At 41.9% G+C, this 26592-nt stretch overlaps 1 protein-coding gene across 12 annotated transcripts in view; it reads right to left on the bottom strand.

The window, feature by feature from the left end:
* Positions 1–26592, bottom strand: part of Matn2 (matrilin 2) — a 132616-nt gene that overhangs the window by 62181 nt on the left and 43843 nt on the right. For 10 of the 12 annotated variants that reach the window (XM_074068883.1, XM_074068885.1, XM_074068882.1 and 7 more), the window contains exons 4-5: positions 20700–20822; positions 4424–4546 (exon numbers count right to left, since the gene is read on the bottom strand). In XM_074068883.1, coding sequence (XP_073924984.1) covers positions 4424–4546; positions 20700–20822 — 246 coding nt within the window. The remainder of the gene's footprint in view (positions 1–4423; positions 4547–20699; positions 20823–26592) is intronic. The other 2 variants (XM_074068892.1, XM_074068886.1) reach the window with 1 other exon arrangement.

Genomic DNA, 26592 nt, shown 5'->3' with positions numbered 1-26592 from the left:
GAGCAAGACTGGGATGTGAGTTCAGGCCTTCCTGGCTTGGAGGTCCAGACACCTTTAATGAATAAACACATAAACATTTAAGATGAAAAATGAAATGGAATTAAAATAATGAAAGAGAGACCCATGCCACTTCCTGTCTGCATCATTGGTTCTATGTTCTCTCTCTGGAGTTGGGACTGTGTTTTCAGCTGGTTCTGACATGTCCTTCCACCTTGACCCAAACTCTCCTTGCCTATAACTGTTTATTATCTTTTCTAAAAATCTGTTTTTGTCACTCTTTAATCACTGTTGCCCTCACTCTCACAATCGTGGAAGCTCAAGTTCATGGAGTCTCTTCAGACTTTTCCTTCTCCTCTGTATCCATAGCTCCTTCTTTCAGCCCTTACTTAATCTCTCCCTCTCCATTCCTACAGTCACTACTCAAATCCTGACATGGATACATGCCATTGTCTCCTGACTGGCCTTTCCATTCTTCTCCATCTTCCTCCTGAAATCCCTCAATTCTACATCCCCAGCCCTACTCGAGTCCATCCTGCGGTCTACCATGGGTTTATGTTTCTTAATATGAGGTTTTGTATTTGTCACCCCCAATTATAAGCCGTTCAGTGGTTCTTTTTAGAGATATAATCCATTCTCTCTTTCTCTCTTTCAGTACTGGAGTTTGAACTCATGGTCTTGCACATGCTAGGCAAGTACTCTACCACTTGAGCCACACTCCAGTCCTTTGGTTTGTATTTTGTTTTTGAGATAGGGGCTTGTAAACTATGTACAGGCTAGCCTCAAATTCATAATCCTCTTACCTCCACAACTGGAGCAGCTGGGATTACAAGTGTACACCACCACATCTGGCTTAAAATCCAGACTCTTTAGCTTGATTTCCAAAGCCCTGAACAATCTGGTCTCTCTTGATATCTTCAACTTCATTTGCTGCTTATGCTTATAAGAATTCTCTGCTGTAACAGAGCTTAAGTCGAGATGGATGTCTTAACTAGAGTGATCATGTAAGTTAGCATCCAAACTGGAATACCTTTTAAAGTGAAAAGGAGTCCTATTAAAAACAGGCATAAACTGGGACCATCCTGGATTAACTGAGATGTATGGTCACTCTTGTCTTAACATTCTCTGCTCATTTATACCTAGGCCATCCAGATAAGCTGCTGGTGGAATATATGCAGGATCCTTACTAGCCTCTGCTCTTCTTTAAATTTCCTCTCTAAGTCTGGTACCTGGAGCCTCTTTTTTGACAAGCCCCTTCAGACTGCTGCTAGGCTGCCTGTCTAGCTTTCAATTTGACATTCTCACTGTTACAGTCTCTCTCTGACCTGCCAGCTCCTAAAAGTGAGTCCTGCCCCTCCCATAGTCTCAGTTCTCATGCTTTGAGAGCATGGCCACTTCCACACCATCACTGCTTTTACTATTGGCCCTTTCCTTGGACACCTGTGCAACTGCTACCTTTCCTTCCATACCTAGATCTTCCAGCTTAGCCATTAGGGATGTCACTCTTCTCTGACCATCTGTAGACTGTATGGTCTATCATTTACTGTGCACTTGGCACAGCCCCATGGAGCAACAACTCGCCTTCTGAGAATTTGTTTAGACTCCCTAACCAAGGCTACTGGACTCAAAGATCTGCTTAGTCATCTCGTAATGATCAGCAGCTGTCAGTACTGTCCTGGACAACCACTGTCCAGGACAATGACCAAGGACATACACTCCAATTAAGCAATTAATTAATCTGTGGTGGTGCTGAGAATGATGAAGCTAGAATCATATGAGGGATGAGACCTGGTTCATCCTGGGATGCGTGGTCTCTCCCAGTTTCCCACTCTTCTACTTGGACTCCCTTAAATGCTTATAAGTAGCAGCAGGAAAAACATACATCTCTAACAAACATGGCACTCCACAGCTCCCCAGCAACCACAGCATCTACCTTCTCATGCTTGTTGCTCTTCCATAAACGTCAAATCCCAGAAGTTACAGCAAAATCCAGAGACATAAAGGTTCTCTACTACACTGGGATAATTAGGCAATTATTTGGCAACACTCACCTCCAGTTTCCCAAGGGCCAAGGCAGGCCTCCTGCCTCATCTACAGCCTATGACCACACAAGCTCCAGGTTCTCCTTGTTCTTCCCTCCCCGGATCAACCAGACTTACTTGCTCTGCTTCCTGAAGCTCATCCACTGGCCTTCCTCACAAAGGCCTGGTTTCCTCATCCAACAGTTCCCAAAGTTACATTAAGAAAATGCTTTGAAGTAGATATTTCTATGGGGACAGTATGATAGAAAATACAGTGAACTATTTTTCTTTCTTCCTTTTTTTTGTGGTGCTGGGGATGGAATCCAGGGGTTGCACATGCAAGGCATGCATTCTACCTTTGAGTTATATCCCCAGCCCTACAATAAACTATTAATAGTGATATTTCTCATCTGTTTAAGTTCATTAATGAAAGAATATTACTTGCACAATAAAAATTAATGAAGCAATACTAATAATAATAGTAGTAGTAGTTGGTGTTTATATGTTGGCTTCTTTTTTGCTAGTGTTAGTGAATGTTAGTGAAAATTGTACCCTGCCACTATGTCATGGTCAACACCCAGCATACTAAGACAAAAACTGCCAGGTGCCTCACATCTATAATCCTAGCTACTGGGGAGGCCAAGACTGGGAGGATCCTGGTTCCAGGTCAGTCCGGGCACACAGTTTGAGAGACCACATCTCCAAAATAACCAGAACAAAAATATGGACTGGATATATGACACAAACAGTAGAGTGCCTCTTCGCAAGCATGAAGCCTTGAGCTCAAAAACCCCCAGTTCTACCAAAAAAAATGAAGACAAAAATCAAAACCTCCCAAACTAATGAACAAACCAAAACCTTAAGGCTTGAGAGACCAATTCAATGTGTACACCTCTAATGAGGGTGTTTTTCAACCCCATCAGTGTATAAAACCAAAGCCATGATACTTTCATCACTCACTTGAAAACAGCAGGATATTACCTTTTTGGTTTATTGTTTTTTACCCTTTCATATCCCTAGCACAGGTAAAAGAAAAGGAGAAAGAAAAAGAGAGGGAGAGAAAGAGAGAGAGAGAGAGAGAGAGAGAGAGAGAGAGAGAGAGAGAGAGAGAGAGAGAATGAAAAAAAGGAAAGGAAAAGAAAATGTAAACTCTATGTGCAAAAATATAAGCACATGCTGTGGGAAGCAAGACATAACAAGACCCCTAAAAGCAGGGGGACGTGGAACAGAAAAGCAGGACTTAGATAGGAAATCTGTGGTCCAGTTCTGATGGCAGTCAGATACTCTTCCTTGGCCTCCTAAGAACCCAGAAAGCTTACTGAACACCTACCATTTGCCAGGCACTTCTTGTTGGTACAATGATGAATGAAGCATGCAAAGGCTTTGTGGACAAACAGGGAGGGCTATCTACATATCAGAGATTTGCTGGCCTGTTCTGCAGGTACTGAAGATAACTATCATCCATCACTAAACAAATCAGATGCCACCCCATACCTGTCCTACTTCTCATCTGATCACTTAATATGGAGTTGCCCAAGTGGGAAGGTGCTCAGCTGACTACAAATTCCAATGATTGCCTTCCCCCTGGGCCTGTGTTTCAGGCAACTATTTGTTTTCTCTGAAAAGGCTATCTTTTTTTCAGCAGTACTGGGATTTGAATTCAGGGCATTGCACTTGAGCCATGACTCCAACCCTTGCAAATGGGATCCTGATACAGACAGTTAGACTCTTACACCTGGTAACTCTCACTCATCTTCAGGCCCAACACAGGGAGGAAGGTTGCCAACATCTTTAAGGTATTGCATGACATCCCTGTCTACCACCAAGTGAATTTCATGTACAATGTACAATGCATGTGTTTAAGTCAGGTCATCCTAAACATACCTCCAAATTTGAACCCAGCTCTTTTCAAGCAATACAGTCACAGGTGATTGTATTTACACAGATTATTGTACCAGGCTTTTGCTGAGGATCTGGAGTGAACAAATGTTGACCTCAGCCCCAAACAAAAATATGTTAAAGAAAAAAAAGTCAAAAATGAAGTCAGAACTGAGAGTGGTGGCTCACTGCTGCAATTTCAGTTATTCAGGAGGTGGAAGTAGGAGGATCACTGTCTAGGGGCATAGGAGGAAAAAGTACAAGACCCTATCTGAAAAACAAAACTAAAAGCAAAAGAACTTGGGGCATTGCTCAAGTGGTAGAACACTTGCCTATCAAGAACAAAGCCCTGAGTTCAATTCCCAATACTGCAAAAACAAATTTAAAAAAGGAAGTTCAAATTCTACCTAACTAGACCAAAGAACTGAGCACTTTGTTGAACCCAATGAGAGTAACTGGCACTAGGATGTACATGGTGAGTCTCCCCACCCTCCATCCTAAGCTTGACTGGAGGGGTGGATACTCACCCTCACACCTCTTCCCGTCTTCCGCTAGGGTGTAACCACTGTAGCACTGGCACACGAATGAGCCCGGCACATTCACACAGAGCTGCTCACAGGCGTGGTCCTCCGTGGCACACAAATCCTGGACTGAGGCAAAGTTGCACCATTAGAACACAACTCTGGAAGAGAAGTGTCATCAGCCCAGAATGACTATGGCATTGTAAAATAACTTTCAAAAATATTATAAATATGAGTATGTGAGCACCATAGGAACTGTGGAAAAAACATAAAAGAAAATCCACCTGTTGTCCTCCCAACAACAGCTGCTGTTGATACTTTGATAAGTTTCTGTGTACATAAAACTTTTTTTCAAAGTTGGAATCATTTCTCACCTCTATGAAATACATTAAAAGACTTTAATTAGTATCAATTTGTATTTTCCTATAGCAATGAAAAGTGCCTTGAGCATATTTTGAGGGCTCTTGAGAACTGTGTTATCATGAGCAGGCTTTTGCACTTGTGAGCATTAGATTCCATTCCCATCCTTCCGGTACTTAATCACAGCCTCACAGATGTACACAGAGATAATGTGTCATTGTCTTTGGCATTCTGCAGATGGGGCAGCCGAGGGAGAGCACAGTTATTGAAAACATGGTAAGTCTAAAAATAGCCCCTAATTCCCAAGTTCCCATTAACTTTTCCTTAGCTCATCTGCAGGAAAGATCTTTAAAAATTCCTCTTTGTGCTCTATTCATTTACTCCACTAACAAGTGCGGAAAACAGAGGAGCCAAAGGAAGTTAGGTAGAGGTAAGAAAGATTACAAGAAAGAAATGGACGTGTAGCTACTTGTGGTCTTATTGTGGTCAAATATTCGTTACATATCCACAAAGTTCTGAGCCCTGGCTATCCATGCGTATGAGGGCAGAAATGTCTGTCCAGGCACACTGCCACTGCCATAAGAGTAAGAATGTGTCAGAAGATGCAAAGGCTAAAGGCATCTTCAGTCCACCACTGACTCAGCTTCTCCTTGGCACAGACAGGCAGACGTGATGACACTATTTCCCAGCCAGGAGACAGCTTGGATGCCATGAAACAGCTAGCTCTACCAGTGATTTTATCACTGAAACTGAAGAAAACCAGAGAATATTAAAGGGAATGAATACGTTAAAGGGGAACTTTCTCTGGTTAAAAAAGACAACAAAATGTATGATTAAAATTCAGTTACCTGGAATGCTTGATTGTCCCTGAATTCACTAGTGACATTTTAATATCACTGTCTAGATCTTTTAGAACATGGGCTATTGTGCTTAAGATAAATATAAAATTGACAAAAAGATAAAGCCTGGTTTGATTCATCATCTCTGTTAAATGAAATGAACAGTGTTTAAAAGTAAAATCTACATTATCACATTAGAAAATGCCTAGATTTAAGATTCATAAATGAGGATTCTTCCTGGTTTTAAAATCTTAAAAGGAGTATTTTCACTTCCAAGTCAACAACAGTAGACAAAAAAATTATAGACTCAAATTCTTTTGCCTCTTACTAGTAGGTTTGTATCTTAGATTTTCATTTTACAACTCCAATTGGGATTTCCAATGGATTCAGATGTAATGAACACAGTAATAACCAGAAAAAAAAAAGAAAAGAAAAGAAAAACTCCAGCTGGTGCAAAAATCATAGCAAGTAATCAAGGAAGGACAAAACCTAGAGGTTATAGGCCAGAGAAATAAGAACTTTCTGAATCACAGACTATTCATCCAAGTATCCAATAACCATGTGTGAACATCGACTATGCCAAGGCACTAGGAATACAGCAGTAAACAAAACAGACAAGGGCAGCTTGTATTCTAGTAGGAGTTCCAGAAGTGTGGTTCTAGCTGCAAGAACAGTGAAAACAACAGTGTTGGGGCAGAACAAACTGGCCCCATGTGAAGAAGTAAGCACCAGAGGAGCTATCAGATGTCCTAAATCACTAAAACACAAAGTGGAACATGAAGAAATTCCTATGAGATGTGTCAATACTATGGGAGTTCAGAACTGGGGCTCATTATTGCCAGCCAAGTGGGGACTGGCAAAGGCTGGCAGGGGAGGGTTAGATGTATGGAGAGGGAATGACACTACAGCTGCAGGAACAGTGGGAGCAAATGTGCCGAAGTGGAGGAAGGCAGAATTCCATTCTGCTTTCCAGGGGAAGCAGCAGGAATTGACATCAGATGGCTGAGAGCCATCCACACAGGGCATGGGGGACCTCAAGGGGAAAACCTTAAAAGGGGAGGCTGGTGATCCTACCCGAGCTGCATTTTGCAAGGGTATGACGTCTAGCAGCATCACAGTCTCTCAGTGTTGGGAACTTGAATGGATGGACATCTAGCACAGTTCAACGAAAATCACTGTTCTGAACAGTGGGAGTTTTCTGAACTCCAGGTTGAGTAGCTTTGGTTTGCCTGCAAACCAAAAATGAGAAAACTCACACTTGCTGTGAGGACCTTGACTTGTTCAGAGCTTTTGGCTTCACCCACTGCTGGCAACACACCCCTAGTCGTTTCCCTCCTGGCATGTATGTTAATTACATATGCATTTACGCAGCAGTATAGCCACTGTGTCTCCCTTACAGACTCTAAGCTTCCTATGAGATGGGCAATGTCCTGGCATCAAGTACTGATGAGAAATGAGGCTCTGGCAGGCTGGTACCACCTGCCCCAAAAGCCTACGCCTATCTCTGGAGGGAGGCAGGAGCTTCTGCACCTGGCTCCTCCTACTCTGCTTTACCTGCTGCCTTATACAGCCCCCTGCCCCCGCCACCCAGGTCAGTAGGAATCCTGCCTAATCATGGTGACCAAGGAGTGGCGGGAATTCACTTATTTATAATTGTCTGATTTTAAATTTTCTAACTAGAGCTTTTAAATAATGGGATATGGGGAGAATGAACATATTACAAAAGAACACTTTAGAAAGCAGCAGACCAAGATCTTGAAGCACCAATCTCTACCCCAAAAAGAGACTTCTTCCTATAGAGTAAGCTATGAGGATTCCTTAAAGATAGGCTGGTACATCCGCATAGAATCCAAGAATAACTTCAAGGTCCCAGCTACCGAAGCAGCAGTGCTGACCTCAGAGGCCTGTTAGAACCTTGTGGAAACTTTTTGGAAATACCCATGATAGCTAGGCATGGTGGTACACTCTTGTAATCCCAACACTTGGGAGGCTGAGGAAGGAGGATCATGAGTTGCGACCAGCCTGGGTTACATAGTGAGACCTGTCTCAAGAAACCAAGGGCTGGGGATGTAGCTCAATGATAGAATACATGCCTAGCATGAATAAGGCCCTGGGTTTGACCCTCAGCACTGAAAAAAAAAGGATAAGAACATACTAATGCTAAGGTACTCTCCCAGTAAACCAGAACTGAATAGTGTTTATTAAAACTCCTCCAAATGTCCCCAGTGTGCAGTCAGGCAAGTATCACCAAATCCAGTGGATAAAAAGTCCCCCGAGTCCTCAGAGGAAAAGATGCCCAGCCCTGAGAGTCAGGCTCTCCTTTATTATCTGAGACCCCAAGCCTCACATTCCTCTGTGAAACAAGTCTCAGAGTGATGGCTGCTCTGTCCCCTCAGAAGGGCCGATAGAACTCCAGACATGAAGGAGGGCGCAAGGGACAAACATTGAGATTGCCAGTTGGCTCCATGCGGATCAGCCTTTCACGCTGTTTTTTGAATATTGGGGATTTATGGCCATGGGTGATTTGTACCAACCCAAGGGAAACTACTGAGGGATTAATCTAATTAAACAAAGACAAAGGAATAAATATAGACAGGGTTCCAACAAAACAACTCTGCTGTTTTCCTGGCAATGGTCATTTCTATTAGAAACAAGTACAGATGTTTTTGGACGATTCCTTATGCTTTTGAAAAATGCACTGGTTTTTTTTTTTTTTTTTCTTTTAGCCTGGGAGGATTTCATTGAAAAGTGATAAAAACCAGCAGGGGATGGGGGAGGAGAAGCTCTGGCTTCAGAGCTCTCATTACCCCAGCACAGCCTTCTGCCTTCTCTTCCTGTGACCCCAGTTATGGCTCACAACTTCACTCAAGTGTCACCTACTCCAGGAGCCTTCTCCAAGTTGATTGGACTTCAGCCTCCTTCCCTGGGGCCCCAAAGCACTACAGACAGAGTTCCCTCCTACACTTCTGCGTCTATCCCCTGCTAAGGATTTATCAAATATCTGCCTGCACCAGTAGAATATAAGCCTTTCTGCTCCATTTTGATTCCCCAGAATCTAACACAGTATCCCCAGAAATACTCATTTGTTGAAGAAATAGTGACAAATGTCTATATCCCTATCTCCCGACAGGGATGTTCCTAAACACCTAAACAAAAAACCACTCCCCTCCAACAGAAATGGGGTCCTGGGAAGATGAGTGAGATGGGATCAAAACTCTCTCCAAGTCTCTGCCTCTCCTCATCCTCACCAAAAGGCATTCCCATACAAGAAGTGGACAAGGACTTCTGGGAGCCAGCCCCAGTTTCAGACTCCAGGAAGACTGCACATTGAAATCTACTGCATCCCTGGAACCTAGCATAGTGCCTGGAGCATTGTACTTCCTCAGCAATACTTGTTGACTGGATGAACAAAGGCACAGCCACATTACACAAACACAGGGCTGTCAGGTGTCCCTCACTCATCCTTCCTACCTGGCCAAGCTCCCAGAGGTACAGGATTATCTCTCATAAGTCTTGGGGCTCCTATGGTGCCTGGATAATACCATGCATTTCCCACCACAGGTTCCTGGAGGACATTGTTGGTTTGATTTGACAGCTTCCTTCCCACCGGCCTGGGGCACTGTCTTATGTATGAATGCCAAGGCAGAAATGGAACAGTGGGATGGAGCTTAAGGTATTTTTAATTTCCCTTTGGCAATGATAAAGTCTTAGATTAGCTAATTTTTACCTTGGAATCAAGGATGGTCACAGAAACTTGGAAGTCGTTAGACTCCTCCCTCTCCTGCACCCATCAGAGTCAATCAATTCTCAGGTCCTGCTTCAACTCCCCTGCCAACATGGAGCCACCATCATCTCTTGACCAGACAACCATGGTAGCCTCCCACCTGGTCTTCTGCTATCTATCCCAGCCCAGGGCTCTCCTGCAGCCAGAGGAATCTGCTCCTGTCTCTGCTCTGCTTAAGATTCTATATTGGCTCTCACTGCTCTGTGATGAAGTCCCAAACTTCTGGTGTGAGTCAGGGGGCTATAAAATCCACCCGCTTACCTTTGCAGCCTTAGCTCAGGCCTCCTCTTGTTTTCTTGGGTCCACCTATTCTTTCCTCCCTACTCTCCAAGATTTCTCATGCCTCAGGACCTTTACACATGCTACTCCTTCTACCTAACTTTCCCACACCTCTCCCTTGCCTTCTTTCCATCTTTTATACACAATTTAGGGTTCAGCTGAAAGTGTACTTTCTCAGGGGACTTTTGCTGCCATTAGGGGCCAGTCCTCACAGTTTTGCTCTATAGTCCTCATCACAATTTATAGCTTCATATGCAACTGATTATTTCATGTCTACTCCCCCTGCCACATGAAGGCAGTCATGTCCTCACATCTGGCTCCAATATCTAGCAGTGTCTGGTATGTGGTCAGGTAAAGAATATTTGTAAATGATTGAATAAACCAATCTATGTGTTCATTCAGGAAACTCTTCAAAGTGCTAGGGAAACAACAGTGAAAATAAAACAGATCAAAAAAGAAAAAGGAAAAGTTAAAAATCCCTACTATCACAGAGCTGAAAGGTCTAGTAGAATCACTGGTATGCTGGATCCAACTCGTCCTGACTCACAAGAGATGACATACATTTCTTCCCAACTTTGCACTCAATGAGGCCAAGTTGGTAGCCTGAAATGGCTACGGAAGCAATGTTTGCACCATGGAAATTGGCAAACACTGCAAATCAGAGCTTTTTCTCCTAAAGAGCTGGTTGTGAAACATTTGCCAACATGCCACTGATGAGGAATAGACAATAAGTAAATAAGTAAAAATAGATGGTGTACTATAGCTTAGAAGTAGGAAAGGAGTCAGGAGTATTGAGGAGGGCTTCCATTTTAAACAGTGTGATTAAACAGTGGCTTTGAAGATTATGGACAAGCAACTGAGGAAGTGGTATGGAAACAGGGATGAAGGGAGTCATCATAAGAGGAGGGCAACGAAGTCTCTTCCAAAAGATGGGGATGAGGTAAATGGATGGAAAGAATACCAACATTGGAGCCAGACCTGGCCCCAGTGGTGACCTTTGTGACTTCAAGTAAGTAACCTTCACGAGCTTCAGTTTTCACAGAGAAGTTAAATAAATGGTGAAAACATTCTATTTTCAGAGTCAAATGAGACAATACAGATAGAAAGCATGTGAATCTCAGCAGGCATTTCACAAATGTTAGTCCCCTTCCCCCTTCCTAAGTCTTAGGATAGGAAGGAAAAAGGTCTCGGTGGCACAGACCTATTTAAGCGCTGAAGGTGAATCTCAACCACATTTTTGCCCCCCTCACAATTCTAATATAATTTCACTTTATATTTATTGGGTACTTACGAAAACTGCAGACAAGTAGATTAGATTTAAGCATACTTAATAGTATCTCTGGCTAAATTTGGTTTGTTAAATTGACCTGATACAGCAGCATAGGCAATTCTGAAGCTCACAACAAAAGAGCTAGCCAAATTCAAGCTCTGCCCTGCCAGAGGGTGATCATTAGCACACAGCTGACAGTCAGCAAAACTCTCTGGCTTCTCTTAGTTCCTGGAGAATTTTACCAAGGCTGCTCAGTCTCCAAAGGTGAAATTAATTAGGAAGAATTTGCTAGTTGCCATCGTGTCTCCCCCAAGGCTTGTATGCACCCCAGATTCTGCATCCAGACTCTGGTGCTGGGTCTTCGCCCAGAGAACTTGGGAAATGTTCATCTGGTTACATTGGAAAAGGGGCGCTTGGGGCTCCTCTGTGGCTGCTTGGCTGACATCAACAAGGCTAAATCAAAGGGTTTTTATGGACTTTTCCGAATTTTAGACAAGCCACACTGCATACCATCGACACAAATGACAGTTTAATTTCTCCTTTGAAGTTAAAGCAAATGAACGCTTTTATAAGACACGCTCTCCTTTTTATAGCTCCCGCCGTTATTTAACCCAAGATGTAGAAATCAAAAATTGTTTATCACAGCAAGAGAGGAAAGAGATATGTTATTAAGGCTGTGATTTCACCCAGCTGAAAATGCTGGTGTCTCCACCCACCCCAACCCAAAACTCACTCAGGAGTTAGGGACCTACAAACACATGCAAACCCCAAGCCTGCATTTTTGGGGACCATCTCCCTTTCTCCCATCATGTCCAAAAGCACTAATATTATTTAGACAGCTGCAGCTTGGATTTAAAGACTTTCAACAGTAAATGGTGAGTCATCAGCCTTGTACATCTCTGCTGAAAGAAACAAAATGAACCCAATGTCACAAAGAAAAACAAACCTGTCCTCTCTGGCAGGCTCCAGCTGGGCCTGCTCTCCCTCCTCTCAATGTTTAATTCTCTTTCAATCAGTTTCCCTATTCACCAACAAAAGTTTGGTTTTCTTTGGGGAAAGGAAAAGGAAGAAGGGGGTGGGGGTGAATCCCAAAACAAAACCTTAAAACATGAGTACATCTGATTGAATGAGGTTGATCAAAATAATAAATAAATGTGAATAATGCCCTAGTCTTGTAGAGCGCAGCTTTTCAATTTCCAAACAAACAGTTGTTACATCATTATGTTTTTACCATAACCCTCTCCTGAGTGGGCTCCCCCAGGGAGAGATCAGACTGAAAACATCTAGGTCAATGGTCCTCAACCAGAGTGGACATTAGAATCCCCTGCATTCCTGAGGTCTTAGTCCAGAGGTCCTGAGTCAGTAGTTCTGGGAAGGTCTCGGAACCTGCATTTCTAACATGCTCCCTGCAAAGCTGATGCTGCAGCCCTGGGGACCACCTATCGAGATGCCTGCTGAATAGCAGGCAGACGAGAGGCTGTACAAGGTTCAGGCTCCTTTCCCCCTCTGGAGTCTTCCATAATGCTTTTCTCCACTCCTGTTTAGTCCATTCAGTTCTCCCATAGGGCTCTCCTCACCCAGATTCCTTCTTTTTTCAACTCTGCCCTGGTACAGGCAGAGAGTGAACACATTGCACATAGGGGCTTTAAGCTCCCAGCTTAGCTAGGGTTAGGAGGAAGCTGCACTATTGGATTTATACCATCTGTGAGCCCTGTGCATGTGCTCATAGCAGCAGCCCAGTCATTGCTCTGCATTCTGCAGCTGGCGCAGCTGCTCTGTGCATGTGTGTGGCTTGTTCACCCTTCCACTCTTGCCCCCTGCTCTGCTTGTGAGCTGCTCCAGCGCTCACACCCCAACCTTCACTTTCCACGTTCCCTTTCCTCCCTCTAAGACCTCTCCTACTTTCAGGGTTGATGACCACCATCAAGCATATCCAGCCCAGGCTTTTCCTTGAACTCTAATCTTCCATCTCAGCTGTACCCAACCACTTGTGTGGCCTTCCTCCTGGACTCTGCAGTTTGCCTTCAAAAACCAGGTTTCTTCTCTGTAGGATTCTGTCAATATCAATATGGCCACCCCCATCCACTACCCCCACTTTAGGTCATAAACTCCTCCCTGGAACTGCAATGGTTGCTCTGGTCTCCTAGTTAATTCTGAAAGCTAAGAAACACACACTGAACTGAAGGAATGGTCGGGATTATAAGCTGATTGCAGCTTTCATGTCTTGCTCTGCAGGCGGAGGATACAAGGGAAGTCAAAATCCGAGTGTTTTTTGGGTCTCAAATGCTTAAGAGCAATGTCCTGTAATGCCCAGCCATCTAGGGCCCATAGGTGATGAATGAAGGAATGAATGATACTCTGCCTCACTCTTTGCCTCTTTCTAACGCAGAGCATACGTTATTGGCAGCTGTAACTTACTAAACTATGATTTTTGCCTTTATAACCATATTCATCTCCTCTACTCACCAAAGGATACTCCATCATTTGTCACAGCTCACTTCCTTCCCTGACCCCCACCTATGCCCCAAACAAGCTATTCCAGACGAGCTATTCTAGTTCCATGGTCCTTTGTCTGAGCTCTTTTCTTGTAGCATTTTGTCTGAGTACCACTTACTTTCTGAAACCTCATTCAGCTTTGTTCAGTTGTAATTGGTATATAATAAACTGCACATATTTAAAGTGTACAAGCTGATAAACTGGGCATACCAACATATAATCAAGACAATGAACAGTCATCCTTCCCAAGTTCCCCTGCACAGCCTTGCAATTTCTCCTTCTGCCCCTCCTCTCAGCCCTAGACAACTACTAGTCTACTCTCTGTCACTTTTGATTAGGCTCCATTTTCTAAAAATCTATATAAATGGAAATATACAGTAGGTATTTTTTTGTTCGTTTCCTTCACTCAACAGGATTATTTTGAGATGCATCCTGATGGGTGTGGATAGTTCACTGTGTCAATAATTCACTATTTCATTGCTGAATAATATTATATTGAACACAGGTGTCACGGTGTGTTATCCATTCACCTGTTGATGGAAATGTGGATTGTTTCCCATTTGAGACCATTACAAATAAAGCAATGTGAACATCTGCGTTCAAATCTTTGGATATAACTTTCACTTCTTTGCAGCAAATACCTAAAAGTGGAATGGTGGGGTCTCATGGTAAGCACATATTCACCTTTGTAAGAAAGTGCCAAAGTGTTTAGCACTTTGTTGGTAGAACATATCCCTTTCCCACCATCAGTATATGAGAGTTCCAGTTTCCAACTCTGCCATCGCTTGGTACGGTCAATCTTTTAAGGTGTATCTATGCTAGCAGATGGGCAGATATCTCATCGTGGTTTTGATTTGCATTTTCGTACTGTCTAATAACATTGAGCAGCTCTTCACGTGCTTCTTTGACACTTACATGCTTTCTTTGGTTTGCTGTCTGTTCAAATCTTTTCCTACTTTTATTGGGTTGTTTGTCTTCTTGTTATTGAGTTCCAGGAATTCTTTATATATTCTAAAGTCATTTGTTGGATATATGTTTTATAAATATTGTGCCATAGTTTGGGTGTGCCTTTTCTTTTTCGTAGTTGTGACTCTCAAAGGTCAAATGTTTTAATCTAGATGAAGTTTATTTGTTTCTTTTATGTTTGCATCTTTTGTGTACTATTTAAGAAATCTTTGCCAAACCTAAAGTTATCGAGATTTTTCTTCTACATTTTCATCCAATCTTACTTTTAGGCTTGAAATCAATTTTTAATTAATTTTTCTACATGGTATGAGGTAAGTCAATGTCTTTTGGATGTCACTGGATGACAATGTCAATCCAATTGTTGCTGGACCATTGCTGAAAATATTAACCTTTTCTCACTGGACCACGTTCATGGACTATATTCTGTTCCACTGATCTACAAGTTCATCTTTACATCAATACCACACTATCTTGATTATACTGTCACTTTATAATTAGTCTTGAAACCATCTTTCTTAAACACTACAACTTTCTTTTTCAAAGTTTTAGTCAAATCCTTCTTATTCACAGATTCCATATTTGTTAATTTGCCTACTTGCTAAAATTTGCTTGTAACCCCAATAAATACTTGTGTTACTTTTTCAGCCTTTCATTGTTTTGTGCAGAGTGGAGAAAAATACAAGTCACCCAACATATATGTCCCCAACTGAGGTCACATAAGGCAATGCTCTGCCTTCTTGTTTTGTCCTGCTATCATGCAAGGTTTTTGGTAGTCTATCTAGTACTGCACTTTTGTGCATTTTGTTGGTGTTTTGCTATTTAAAATGTCCCCTCTCCCTGCAATAGTGCTGAAGTGCTGTCCAGTGTTCAGAAATGCAGGAAGGCTGCAATATACAATTTGGAGAAAGTATGTGTGAGTTAAGCTTCATTCAGGCATGAATAATAGTGTGGTTGTCTGTAAGTTCAATGTTAATGAACCAACAATATGTACTCAAAAAGGTTTCTTTAAATGGAAGTAAATGTAAAATAAGATCATGTACTGATTGATGAATGCTGTGATCAGAAGTTCAGGCCCTAGCCCTGTATATGCCCTATGAACAATGATTCAGTATTTGCTAACTCAGTGTTCAGGAGACTTTATAGATCACAACTACCACAAATAATGAGAATTGATTGTATTTGACTATTATAGTTTTAAAAAATTTCATATGTACTTTAGAATCAAGTTGTCAATTTCTAAAAATTAAGTCAACTAGAATTTTGATGGGGCTTGGGATCTACAGATAATTCAGAAACAATTCACATCTTAGCTTGAAACTTTTGATCCATGAAAAGTGTATTCCTTCACTTCTTTAGATCTTTGTTAATTTGCCTCAGAAATCTTTTGTACTTTTCAATGTATCACCATGCACATCCTTAATGTTCATCTCTAATTTATATATTTTATGTCATTATTAATGGTATTTTAAAATACCAGTTTCTTATTTTTGCTGCCAGTATACAGAAATATAGTAGTTTTGTATATTAGTTTTTTATTTTGCAACCTTGCTAAACTCATTTATTAGTTGTAGTGGGTTTTTTTTTTTTAAAGATTCCATTAGCTTTTCTACATAGGCAATCACATAATCTAATAAAGACAGCTTTACTATTTCCTTTACAATCTGTTTGACTTTTAATTTCTTTTTCTTTCATCATTACACCAACAGTATAGATAGAAGCAATGAGTTTTGTCCTTTATTTCGTCTTGTTCCTTATCTTAGAAGGAGAGAATTTAGTCTTTCCCCTTTGAGTAGATTTTTCTCATAGATGTCTATCAGGTTGAGGCATTTCCTTTTTAATTCTATTTTGCTGAGAGTTTTTAATCATGAATGAATCTTTGATATACTCCATTACCTTTTTTTTGCATCTATGGAGATTAATTTTTTCTTTTTTTAGTGTGCTAATATGGTGACTTACATTGATTGTTTTTGAATGTTAAGCAGCCTTGCATTTGACCTTTTCTTTTTATATAGCATAGTTAGATTCTACTTGCTAAAATTTTGTTAAGAATTTTTGCATCTAAATTCATGAAGGATGTTGGTTGTTTTCCTTTCTCTAACATTTTGAGTATTTTTCTGGGTCATGCTCCTTATTTAAACTCTAACATAAAAGCTATTAAATCACTTATGTAGCTTAGGAAAAATAATATCAGGAACATTTCCAAAGAATAAGAACAATAAAATGCATTTGGTATGACTCTTGAAACAGGAAAAAAAAAAGAGAGAGAGAAAGAAATATATATAAGAAAGTTTACATTTTCTGCCAAGTGAAGTTTTTAAAATGTTGCATTTTTACTAGCTTCCAGATAAATTAAATGCTCCAGAAGGGAAGAAAAAGTCCTTATTTAAAAATATATAAAGAAAAAGATAAAGTATTTTCTTATTAGTGGAAAAGGAATTCAAGGGAGGGAACAGGCATGTGAAGAGGCACACTTCAGAGATTTCCTTTTTCCCCACTTTTTCTAAATGGTGGAAAGGAAGGACAAAAACTAACATCTTTCTAGAACTATGCTGATGTTCCTGCATGTATCACACATAATGATACTGAAGGGAAGACTATTTGAAAGGAAGAAGAAATCAATAACGTTGGCCTCCAGTGCATTCCAAATTGCCCATATGAGCAGAATTTGGAAGGTAAGATTCTTTAATGCATTTGGCTTAGTCTTTGAGTGGATGTGCATAACTGGTATCTGCCCTGAAATGAGTTAACTGGACAGTGAAGAGACAAAAAACCAGGTCGCCTAAAGATGGGTTTATACATCTCCTGAAAAAGAAAAAAATAGTTGGCATGTGTGGAGCGTGTGGGAATAACACTGTAAACAGGATGAAAGATGGAAATTATAGAGAAAAGGATTTCAGGTCAACCCGACCCAGGCTTTCTGGATATAGAATCCAGGTGCTTTGCAATGAATGACTTGGTTCTCAAAAGCCATCATACATCTGAAACACCAGGGGGGGACAGAAATCTGGCATATGGGAGAGGGAACTGGAAGTCTGACAGCCGATGTCTATTATCACCCAAAGAATCTATGAGGCAGCTGTGTGTGCCATCTCCCTCCACAAAGGCAAAGTATAAATAGAGTGGTAGAGATTTATACTCTACTTATCTATCCATAATGTATTTAATGTGCGTGAAGGCAGTTGCCTGAGTTCTTCCCACATTTTGTGTAGTGACAGTAAAACACAGTTAAAAGTGGATTTAGGAACCAACAATCAGGTGAATATTAGTACTGGTGACTTTAGTTCTCAGTCAGTGGGCCATGGAACTTGTCTGTCCTAGGCTTGGAAAAGATTCTGTGGTTGCAGGGTTGCCCTGCTGCTGTCTGGAGGCCCTCAAGGAACATAGGATAATATCACACAGTACCTAAGAGCTAGGACGTAATAGGATTTGGATTCTGGTTTCGTCACATTGCTAGCCACGTGGCCTTGACTCAATTGTATAAGGTTTTGTTCCTTATTTTCCTTATCTATAAAATGAGAGTGATAAAACTACAGTAAGAGCTCATTGTGAGAATTAAATGAGACAACTGATGTAAAGCGCTCAGGGGAGCTTCTGGCACATAACAAGCCCTTGAACGTGGCCAAGGCTGGGCCTAACCTCATGTCCTGCACACGCTCAGAGCTCAGCGCAGGCTGCAGTGACGGTCAGTTGCAATTATCTTCGTTGTTTATTTGAGTCACTCCCTTGCAAGAATGCAAGTTCTGAACTAGGAGAAGCAATGCTGTTTTCCCCACTGCTTGATTTCCAGTGCTTTGCATGCTGCCTGGTGTATCTTCTGTGCTCAAACAAATGTGTAAGTGAAGAAATAAATGTATGATCCATCAATAAATGTATGAAAGAATGAATGGCAAGCACTTCCTAGGGAATAAGAGGTGCTTCGGGTGAACAGGTGCAACCCACATTCCTCTTCATCTGGGAGATTACCCAACTATATCCAGACAGTAAGAGAAGAATGGAAATAGCTGTGCCTCATTGCTCACCAGGACCTGGTGAGTATCGCTGGTGTTAGCAGGGACAAGTAGCTTGTAAACAAAGGTCCCTGGACGGCACAGTCTACTAGACTAAAAATGAGGCCCTAACAAGGACCTATCAATGAAGTAAGTAGTAATTTGTTAGTGCCATAACAAATTAATAGCCCTAGGAAAAATTAGCCCTAGGAAATTGAACACCAAGAAGTTTAAATAAGCAGTTCAGGGTGAGGCAGCCACAGCTGATAGATGACAATGTCAGGATTCAAACTCAGATCTGGACCATAAAGGTCCTGTTCTTTCCCCAGGGCCACTGGAATGCCAATACCAGGGATACAAAAGAGTCTTTATAATGATCTGTGTCTGACAGTGTTGTACATATGTTAAGTCTGAGGCTGAGGGTCAAGACTGCTTAACTGCTTCGGGTGACTGCAGGCTGGTCAGAGGAGAAGGGGAGTCTTCCCTTCTCCCTAAGCCTGGACACTTCCCCCAGTCTTCTTACTGTTGGAGGTTAGAGAACCTCAAAGGATGACAGCAGAGGGTCAGAAGATCTTTGAAAATCTGGACCTGTGAACTCAGAATCTCTGAGTGGGGAGCCCAGGAGTTGCTTTGTGGATGATTCTTTGAAGTTTGAGAGCTACTGCAACTTGGCTCCTGTCCCTCCTCCACCTGGGACTCTCTGCTCCCCCATCTCTTCGTCTGTGTGAAGCCCAAGCAGTTTCTCCTTCAGGCTCTTCTGTGCCACAACCCCAGGCAGGGAGGAGTCCAGTGGCATCAGGGTTTGTGGTGGGCCTAGGTGGGACTGGCAAATGCTGCTCATGAAATCAGAAGAAGAGCTTTTTAGTTTTTTATTTGTTGGTGTCAGAATTCCTCTGGCTTGACTAAGGCAGCCCATGGAAAGTGGACACTGGCAGCTGCCCAGATCTCAGCCAAGCACTGGCGCATGAGACAGGAAAGGAATTCCTTGTGTTCAAAGAGGGAAGAGCAGGAAGAGAGCTGGCAAGATGGTAAGAGGCTGAGTGCACCTGAAGAGGATGGGGTGACCAAGAGATGTTAGGCTGTTTGCTGAGCAGTATGTAAGATGATGTGAGATGGCCATTCCCAGGCTTCCCTCATTCTTCAGTACATTCTATTAAGCCCAGGAGTGTTTTCTGTGAGTGATTTTTGTTGTGGAATCTGAAGAAGTGTCAAGTCTTCAAGTGGAAAAAGAGGATGATATCAGCTACCCTAAACCTGGGGCCCTGGGATCTGAGAGGAACCTAAGAGCACAGAGCCCCAGGCCTTCAGAGCCCAGAGGGTTCCAGAGCCACAGAACCAGGAGTCAAGTAGATGTGACCTAATCATGGGAAGTGGAAAGAATTCCAGCCAACTAACCACTCAACCCTGAAACTGAAAAGTGAGAAGAAAAATGGAAAATGCGGTTTGGCTCTATAAATGCAACACTAATTACAGCCATTTGTGCAACATGCTCTCCATTAATGCTTAATTGCTTCCCATGCAGCATAATAAAGCATTGCGCAAAACTACACATCTGATTAGCTGAGTTCTATTTGCCCCCAGGAGGCAGGCTTCCCCAGACCTTGTTTTGGGGAAGGACAACCAGCCTGGTTGTCTAAGGATAGTGACTATAGTCACAACCTAAAAAAAAAAAAAAAAAAGAGCAGACACTCAGTGTATGGTTAACTCTGTCTTTTAAGGGTAGGTTACCCCATGCTGGTTCAAAAATCAGAATTTTTTGTAGGCTTTGGGGCTTGGCCAAAGGAGGACAGCGTAAGTTCTTTCTGATTGCCCTTTTGTAAATTTAGGAGACCAATAAAGCATCCCTTACCAAAGCAACCAAATCCCTGTACATTTCTAAAACAGAATTTGAATGATCATTCCCAGCTAAAGTTAAATAACTCATCATAATCCCATGCTTCAGAAAAGACAATGAGATATTGGAATAGTTCCTTGGGGTATAGTTAATAAAGACAGTGGATGAAAAGGCTCCTCAGTAGCTCCCTGTAAAGAGGCTCAGAGGTGAAGGAGAACAGCTCACACAAGTTTCTGAGAAGGTACCTCCATTAATCTTTCCCATTCTGCCTGATGACTTACTATGTGCCAGGCTCTGGCCTAGGCACTATTATATGGCAGATTGTGGTTGTGGCCAACACAAAATACAAAACCTTATTTCTGTCCTCAGGGAGATGGCAAGTGGATTGGGTGAGGCACTACAGACAAATAAAATGAGCCCAGATCTCAGAACAGCAAAGTGGACAGACACATCGCAAAGCAATCTTACTTCTGCAAGTCTTCTGATCCGGGTTGAGAATGTACCCTTGTTTGCACCTGCAGACGTAGGAGCCAGGGGTATTGATGCAGAAGTGGGCACAGTTGTGTTCCAGGAGGCTGCACATGTGGACCGCTGAAAGGGAAGACACAGGAAGTTCAGTTACAGTGATGCCTTCCTTAACTTCTGCACTTCACCCAGCAAACATTTATTCAGAACCTATGCTGTAAAGGAAGGCAGAATCCAAAGAGAAACAAGCTGCTGTCCCTATGCTCAAGGGGGCAGATGGTCTCAGGTAGCCAAGCCAGGTCCAGACAAATGGCATCAGCATGAATGGCCACAAGGAAATGATGTGCAGCTGTACCATAAGAAATTGCTACTATCTGATTGTTTTTGACCTAAATAACCAGAAGTTTCCAGTTCAACTTAATAATAACATTTGGGAGGTAGGGTAATCAGGAAGTTTACTGACACCAGAAGAGGTTTTGGCTAGTACATGGACAATAACTAGGGGATGCTTGACACTTGTTAGCCATTTTATAACAAAAGATAGTATCATAGTGCTTTATGTTACATGTTTGTGTTTGCCCTATGACTTTCAATAGGCAGGACTGGAGCTGGAGGAAAAGCTCTTAGTTAAATGAACTAAGAACCAACAGTTTCCCAGGATAAGTCCTAAAAATAACGCGATTTTTTAAATATACAAAAGCATACAAAAAATTGGAGTAACAATGCACTCATGTTTCATTTTGCCATAATTTTGTCTCAATTTAAAATATTTAGTTTCTGAAGTACCTCAGCTTTCAGATTCATAATTCATGCATAAGTCTGTGTAGAGCTGATAAAACTCTCATTGTTTTTTACATCTTAACCTAACATAGTGCAACTTGAGCATTTTTTAAATTAACAAGTGTCAGTGTAAACAGAACAAGTTAGCCAAGTGTTCTCATAAACACAAAAGATGTCTATATTTAGAGAATGATATTCTGAAGCTAAAATAAAAGGGGCATTCAAAAGCTAGAACATTCCATTCATCCAGCACTTAGGAAAACTCAGCCACTGATGAAATCCATCTTAAATATATGCCTCTTTATGTCTAAGTAAGAAATATTGTGGCAATAAATGATGTGGGGGAATAAAGCTTTTAGAATGTATTGTTCTGAATTTATATGTTTTAGCTTGTTAGGATCCAAATGACATTAGGAAAGTTTGTAGATTAACAGTCATATGTATTACAGGGTGAAATAGACATTTTTTTTTTTTGTGGCTCCAAGCAATTTTCTTAGCTTTTTTATATAAAATGGGAAAACAAATAACACCATCCTCATACAGGCCTTGTGATGGTTAAATTACCAAGCTGCTAAAATAGGTAGAACTTCCCAGTACCTGGGGATTGCTCGCTACCTGTAACATTTTATAGAAAGGACAAGTATCATGGTATTTTGATTTACATGTTTAGATCTATACTGATCTTTGACTTGGGTTTTCATTCAACATTAATCACAGATTGATTCTATCCATATTGATACATGTACTGTATTTCACAGAATCTAAAATGTACCCCAATTTCAGAGATGTTAAAATGAGAGGACATGTACACTTGATCCTCATTATCTGCAGGTCCTGTATTTATGAATTTGCCTACTCACTAAAATTTATTTTTAGCCCTAAATTTATTTTTTAGCACTTTTGCAGTCATTTGTGTACATGCTTAGAGAGGTTAAAAAAAAAATCGTCTCCTAGTACAGATGTTCCCAGCTGGGGTCGAACAAGATGACACTGCTTTCTTGTTTAAGCTCTTATATTGCATATTGCAAGCACATGTCCTTTTCTTAGTCTGTTTAGTGCCTTGGGTTTTTTGTTTTTTGTTTTTTGTTTTTTCATTTTGTAGGTGATTCAGCTGTCTGAAATGCTGTTTTGTGTTCCTAAGTGCAAAAAAGGCTGCGATGGTACCTTTTGGGGAAAATGTGTATATTAAAATAAGCTTCATTCTGGAACAAATTTTATCTTCAGTGGCTATCAGTCCAATGTTAATGAGTCAACAGAACATATTAAATAAGTTATCTTTAAATAGATATATACATAAAACTAGGTTACATATTGATCAGTTGACAAATGTCAAACGACCAAAGGTTCACAGGACCTTATCCTGTATTTCACCTACAAGCAATGGTTCAGTATTTGCTAACTCAGTGTTCACAATGACTTTACAGAACAAAATTACCTCAAATAAGAATCAACAATATCTTAGATTTGATCAAATGTTAGAAAGGGTTTATCGCTTTCATTGCTTTATCCATTGGTCCATGACTGTTCCTCATTTTATTTAGCCATTTCCCCATTGGTCAACATTTGGGTGGTTCCCAAGTTTTCACTTTCACAGTGCTGTGACATTCTCAAACATGATTCCCAAAGGGTGTGTGTAATTATTTCTCCAGGACAGGGTCCCAGTTTAAACAGATGTAGCTAAATTGCCTTCCAAGATGGCTCACATCAGTGATGCTTGAAAATAACATTCTCATCCTCTCAAACGTTAGCACTCCATCTTCCCCAACTTCAAATTCCTGACAAGCTTATGAGTGGGGAGTGGGGAGTCATTATCTCATCGTTAATTTGCATTTGCTTTGAATCCTGGGAGGCCCATCTTCCTGAACAGCTGGAATCAAATCACTCTTGGGCAAAGGGGTTCTGCCAAGGAACTCACAGCATGTCACTTCTTCCTCCATAATGAAGGGAGTCTACAGTCCAGGCAACCGACTACAGCAACTGGTGGAAAGCTCAGCAGTCAGCCTGTGGCTGTCTCCTTACTGGGAGACAAAATATGACAGGAGATGTGAGGCACAGGAAGCACCTGAAGGTGGCTGGCAGCACAGTGGAGAAGATGACCGCTTCTGGAGATCATTTTGCAACCATCACAAACCTGTATGAATTACTTAGTTTCTTTCAACTGCGCTTTCTTCACCTGTCAAATGCGGACATTACAGAAACTACTGCATAGGAATATGGAGTGGTATCTTGCTACTAAGGCTTATTTTGGACACATACCATAAAAAAAATTGGAACCAGGAAGTTGTAACTTGGTGTAATGGAAGAGCACTAGATTAGGAGTGTTCTGGTTCCTCTCTATCTTGCTGAACAAGTGAGGAAAATGTGGGGAAGAGTGGCTCGCCTAGGTCTATTTCTTCACCTGTAGAATAAAGGCATGAATGGGTCTCAGGACCCTCAGTATGGACCCCAGTCATTTACTCTATCTTGCACCCTGTTTTCTAGAAACTACCCTTCCTTCTCATTTCGAATGCCTGGTGATTGTGGAAGTTGCTGCGGGGGTCTGAGGTAAGTACACTCCTGGCCACTGTTGATTGGCACAATGACAATCAGCGTCCTTAGCTGGTGTTAAGGAGCTAAAACTTAATAAAAGGAGGCTCAAATTGAGGGCAGGAAAACCCAAGGGGCTGACAGAGTCATGCTTCCCACTCCACAGAACAGAGAAGAAGGGAAGTGAATGAAAGCAGACCACTCGTGACTCTTGTCCTTATTTCCATGAAGAATACAATACGCTCTCCTTCTTTTCAAAGCTAGTTCAAGCTGAATTGCTGATACTTTCAACCAAAAGAATCCCAAATGTCTTTACTAAACAGAATAAAAATGTCCCATCTGTAGACTCCCCGGGATGAGTGCTGAGTTGCTCTTGGTGCATTTGGGATTCATGCCTGGCTCTCCTAGAACGAGCCTTTGAGGTGCCTCCTCCTCTGGCCTGCTGGACATTAGCTCCATTTCTTAGTCCTCTGGTTTTAAACTCTGCCCTCTATGTTCAGAGGGAGGAATAAGCAATCAGCAGGCTAAATCACTGGCAGGATTGGATTTTTTGATTGGAAATATGAAGATAAATTTTTTGTTTGTTTTGTTTTGAGACAGGATCTCACTATGTAGCCCAGGCTGGCCTGGATCTTGCAATCCTCCTGCCTCAGCCTCCTGAGTGCTGGGATTAAAGGCATGCACCACCATGTCAAGTTTAAGATAATATTTAATGAATGAACACTCAAAGAATGTTCAACATGGCAGGTTGACTGGGGGTCTTGAGAGGAACAATTTATGGTTACATAAAGTTGATGTCTGTGCAGTCTGGCCACCCCACTTCCCAATAGGGCCTCAAAGGGATGCAATAAGGGTAGACTTTGCCCAGGTCTGTTGATGAGAGGTGTGTCTTCAGAACACTATTAGGGCCTTAAATTGTGCCTGGCCTGGGTGGGGTGGGGCTATTAGGGTAGGAACAGCCTTGCCCTGGGTTCCAAAATGCCAGGCAAGACTGATAAAGAAGGCAGCAAGCAGTTCATTGAAAGCAGCCCTGCCCAGGTTGCAATGAATCACCAGAATGCAAAGGACAGACATGCATTTTCCAGCCTTGAGACTCAGTGTTGCCTCTCACTGGGTGGCAAAAGTGTACCCCAGATGTGTGGTGTTTGGTCATCCTAAGACAAGACCTCAATTCATCAGACATCTGTCCATTAAGTCTCTTTGGTGGTTTCCAGAGAGGCCTGAGAATGAGGCCTCAGGATTCCCCCTTGCTGTGGCTGATGTGGGAAGTCACTGCCCATAGTCTAAAACTGCTACTGTGCTCAGGTTCACAGTCACACAGTCAGCAACAGCCAAAGCCAGGACTCTCACCCAGGGCAGTCTGGCTTCACAGCCTAATCGATTCCTTACTGACGATCATACCTGGACACTGCCTGTGTCCTGCAGCCTGCAGATCCTGCCTCACTTCTCAGTTCTGCCTGCAATACTGCGCCATCAGCCCTTATCTCCTTAGCAGCCTACCCTTCCTAAGCAGAGTGGCTTCCACTCCCCATGCCTGGCTCTTCTTCAGTGCATTTCATATTGTGAGTCATGACCTTTTATTAGGCAATAAAATCAGCTGAGAGAATTGGGACTAGCATTTTATTTAAAAAATAAAATAGAAACAAAACTGAAAATACCATTCTTTGTCTACATTGCCACAATCACCCTCCCTACACATCTTTGGCCAGAAAACTGCTGCTCAATCTTCTTTCAGATCTGTGTAAGCACAAAGTAGTTAAGATGTAGCTTCTGAGCCAGAATGCGTAGGCTGCTATCTCTACTCTCCCACTCAGAGCTGTGTGACCTTGGACAAGTCACTTAACCATAAGATGAGTTAAAACGCCAATAGCGCAAAAGAGCAATGCATACATTAATAGCAATAAATGTTACTGATTAATATGACTGTTTCCTGGGGCACCTAGGCAGACCTAGGTATTCTTTGACCAAAGGTTCCCAGTCCCAGATGACTTTCTAAGGCCTCTGAAGTGCATACTTTGGGTGTCAACCATTCCATCATTCTGGAGCAAGAGCATCTGCCCACAGGTCTAGAACCGGTGGCCCATGGAGGGTAAGAGCTTAGACTAAATCTCCAAGTCTGCTACTTCAAGTTGCTTATTCTTCCTAAGCCTCAGTTTCTACTTCTATAAAATGAAAAAAAATAATAATGCCTGCTTCGAAGGGCATGGAATAATGTACAGAAAATACCTACCACAGGATGAGAGTAGTTATCATCATCAGGATATAGTTCAATCAAAGTTTCAGGAGCAAATGAGACTTCCAAACCATCGAAATATCATCTGCAACTTGGAAGATGCTCCTCTCTGTGATCTGATCATGGGGTGAAGATCAGAGCTGAGGCCAGCTGCCTAGCCATTGATCCTCAGTGTACACAACACAGCACACCCTGGTGGGGCTCTTGAGGCCTCTCCTCACAGTTTTACCAATGCCAGGCAAATGTGAATCTCAGGGTAGGTTTACTTGGCAAGGCTGGACTGTGGGGGTTGCAACCAGAAAATGGTTCACCTTAAGACAGGAATTTACAATTCCCAACATGTGGTGGAATGAAATG

This window comes from Castor canadensis, chromosome 3, assembly GCF_047511655.1.
Source record: "Castor canadensis chromosome 3, mCasCan1.hap1v2, whole genome shotgun sequence".
Taxonomy (NCBI): domain Eukaryota; kingdom Metazoa; phylum Chordata; class Mammalia; order Rodentia; family Castoridae; genus Castor; species Castor canadensis.
This window is presented reverse-complemented; position numbering and strand designations above follow the sequence as displayed.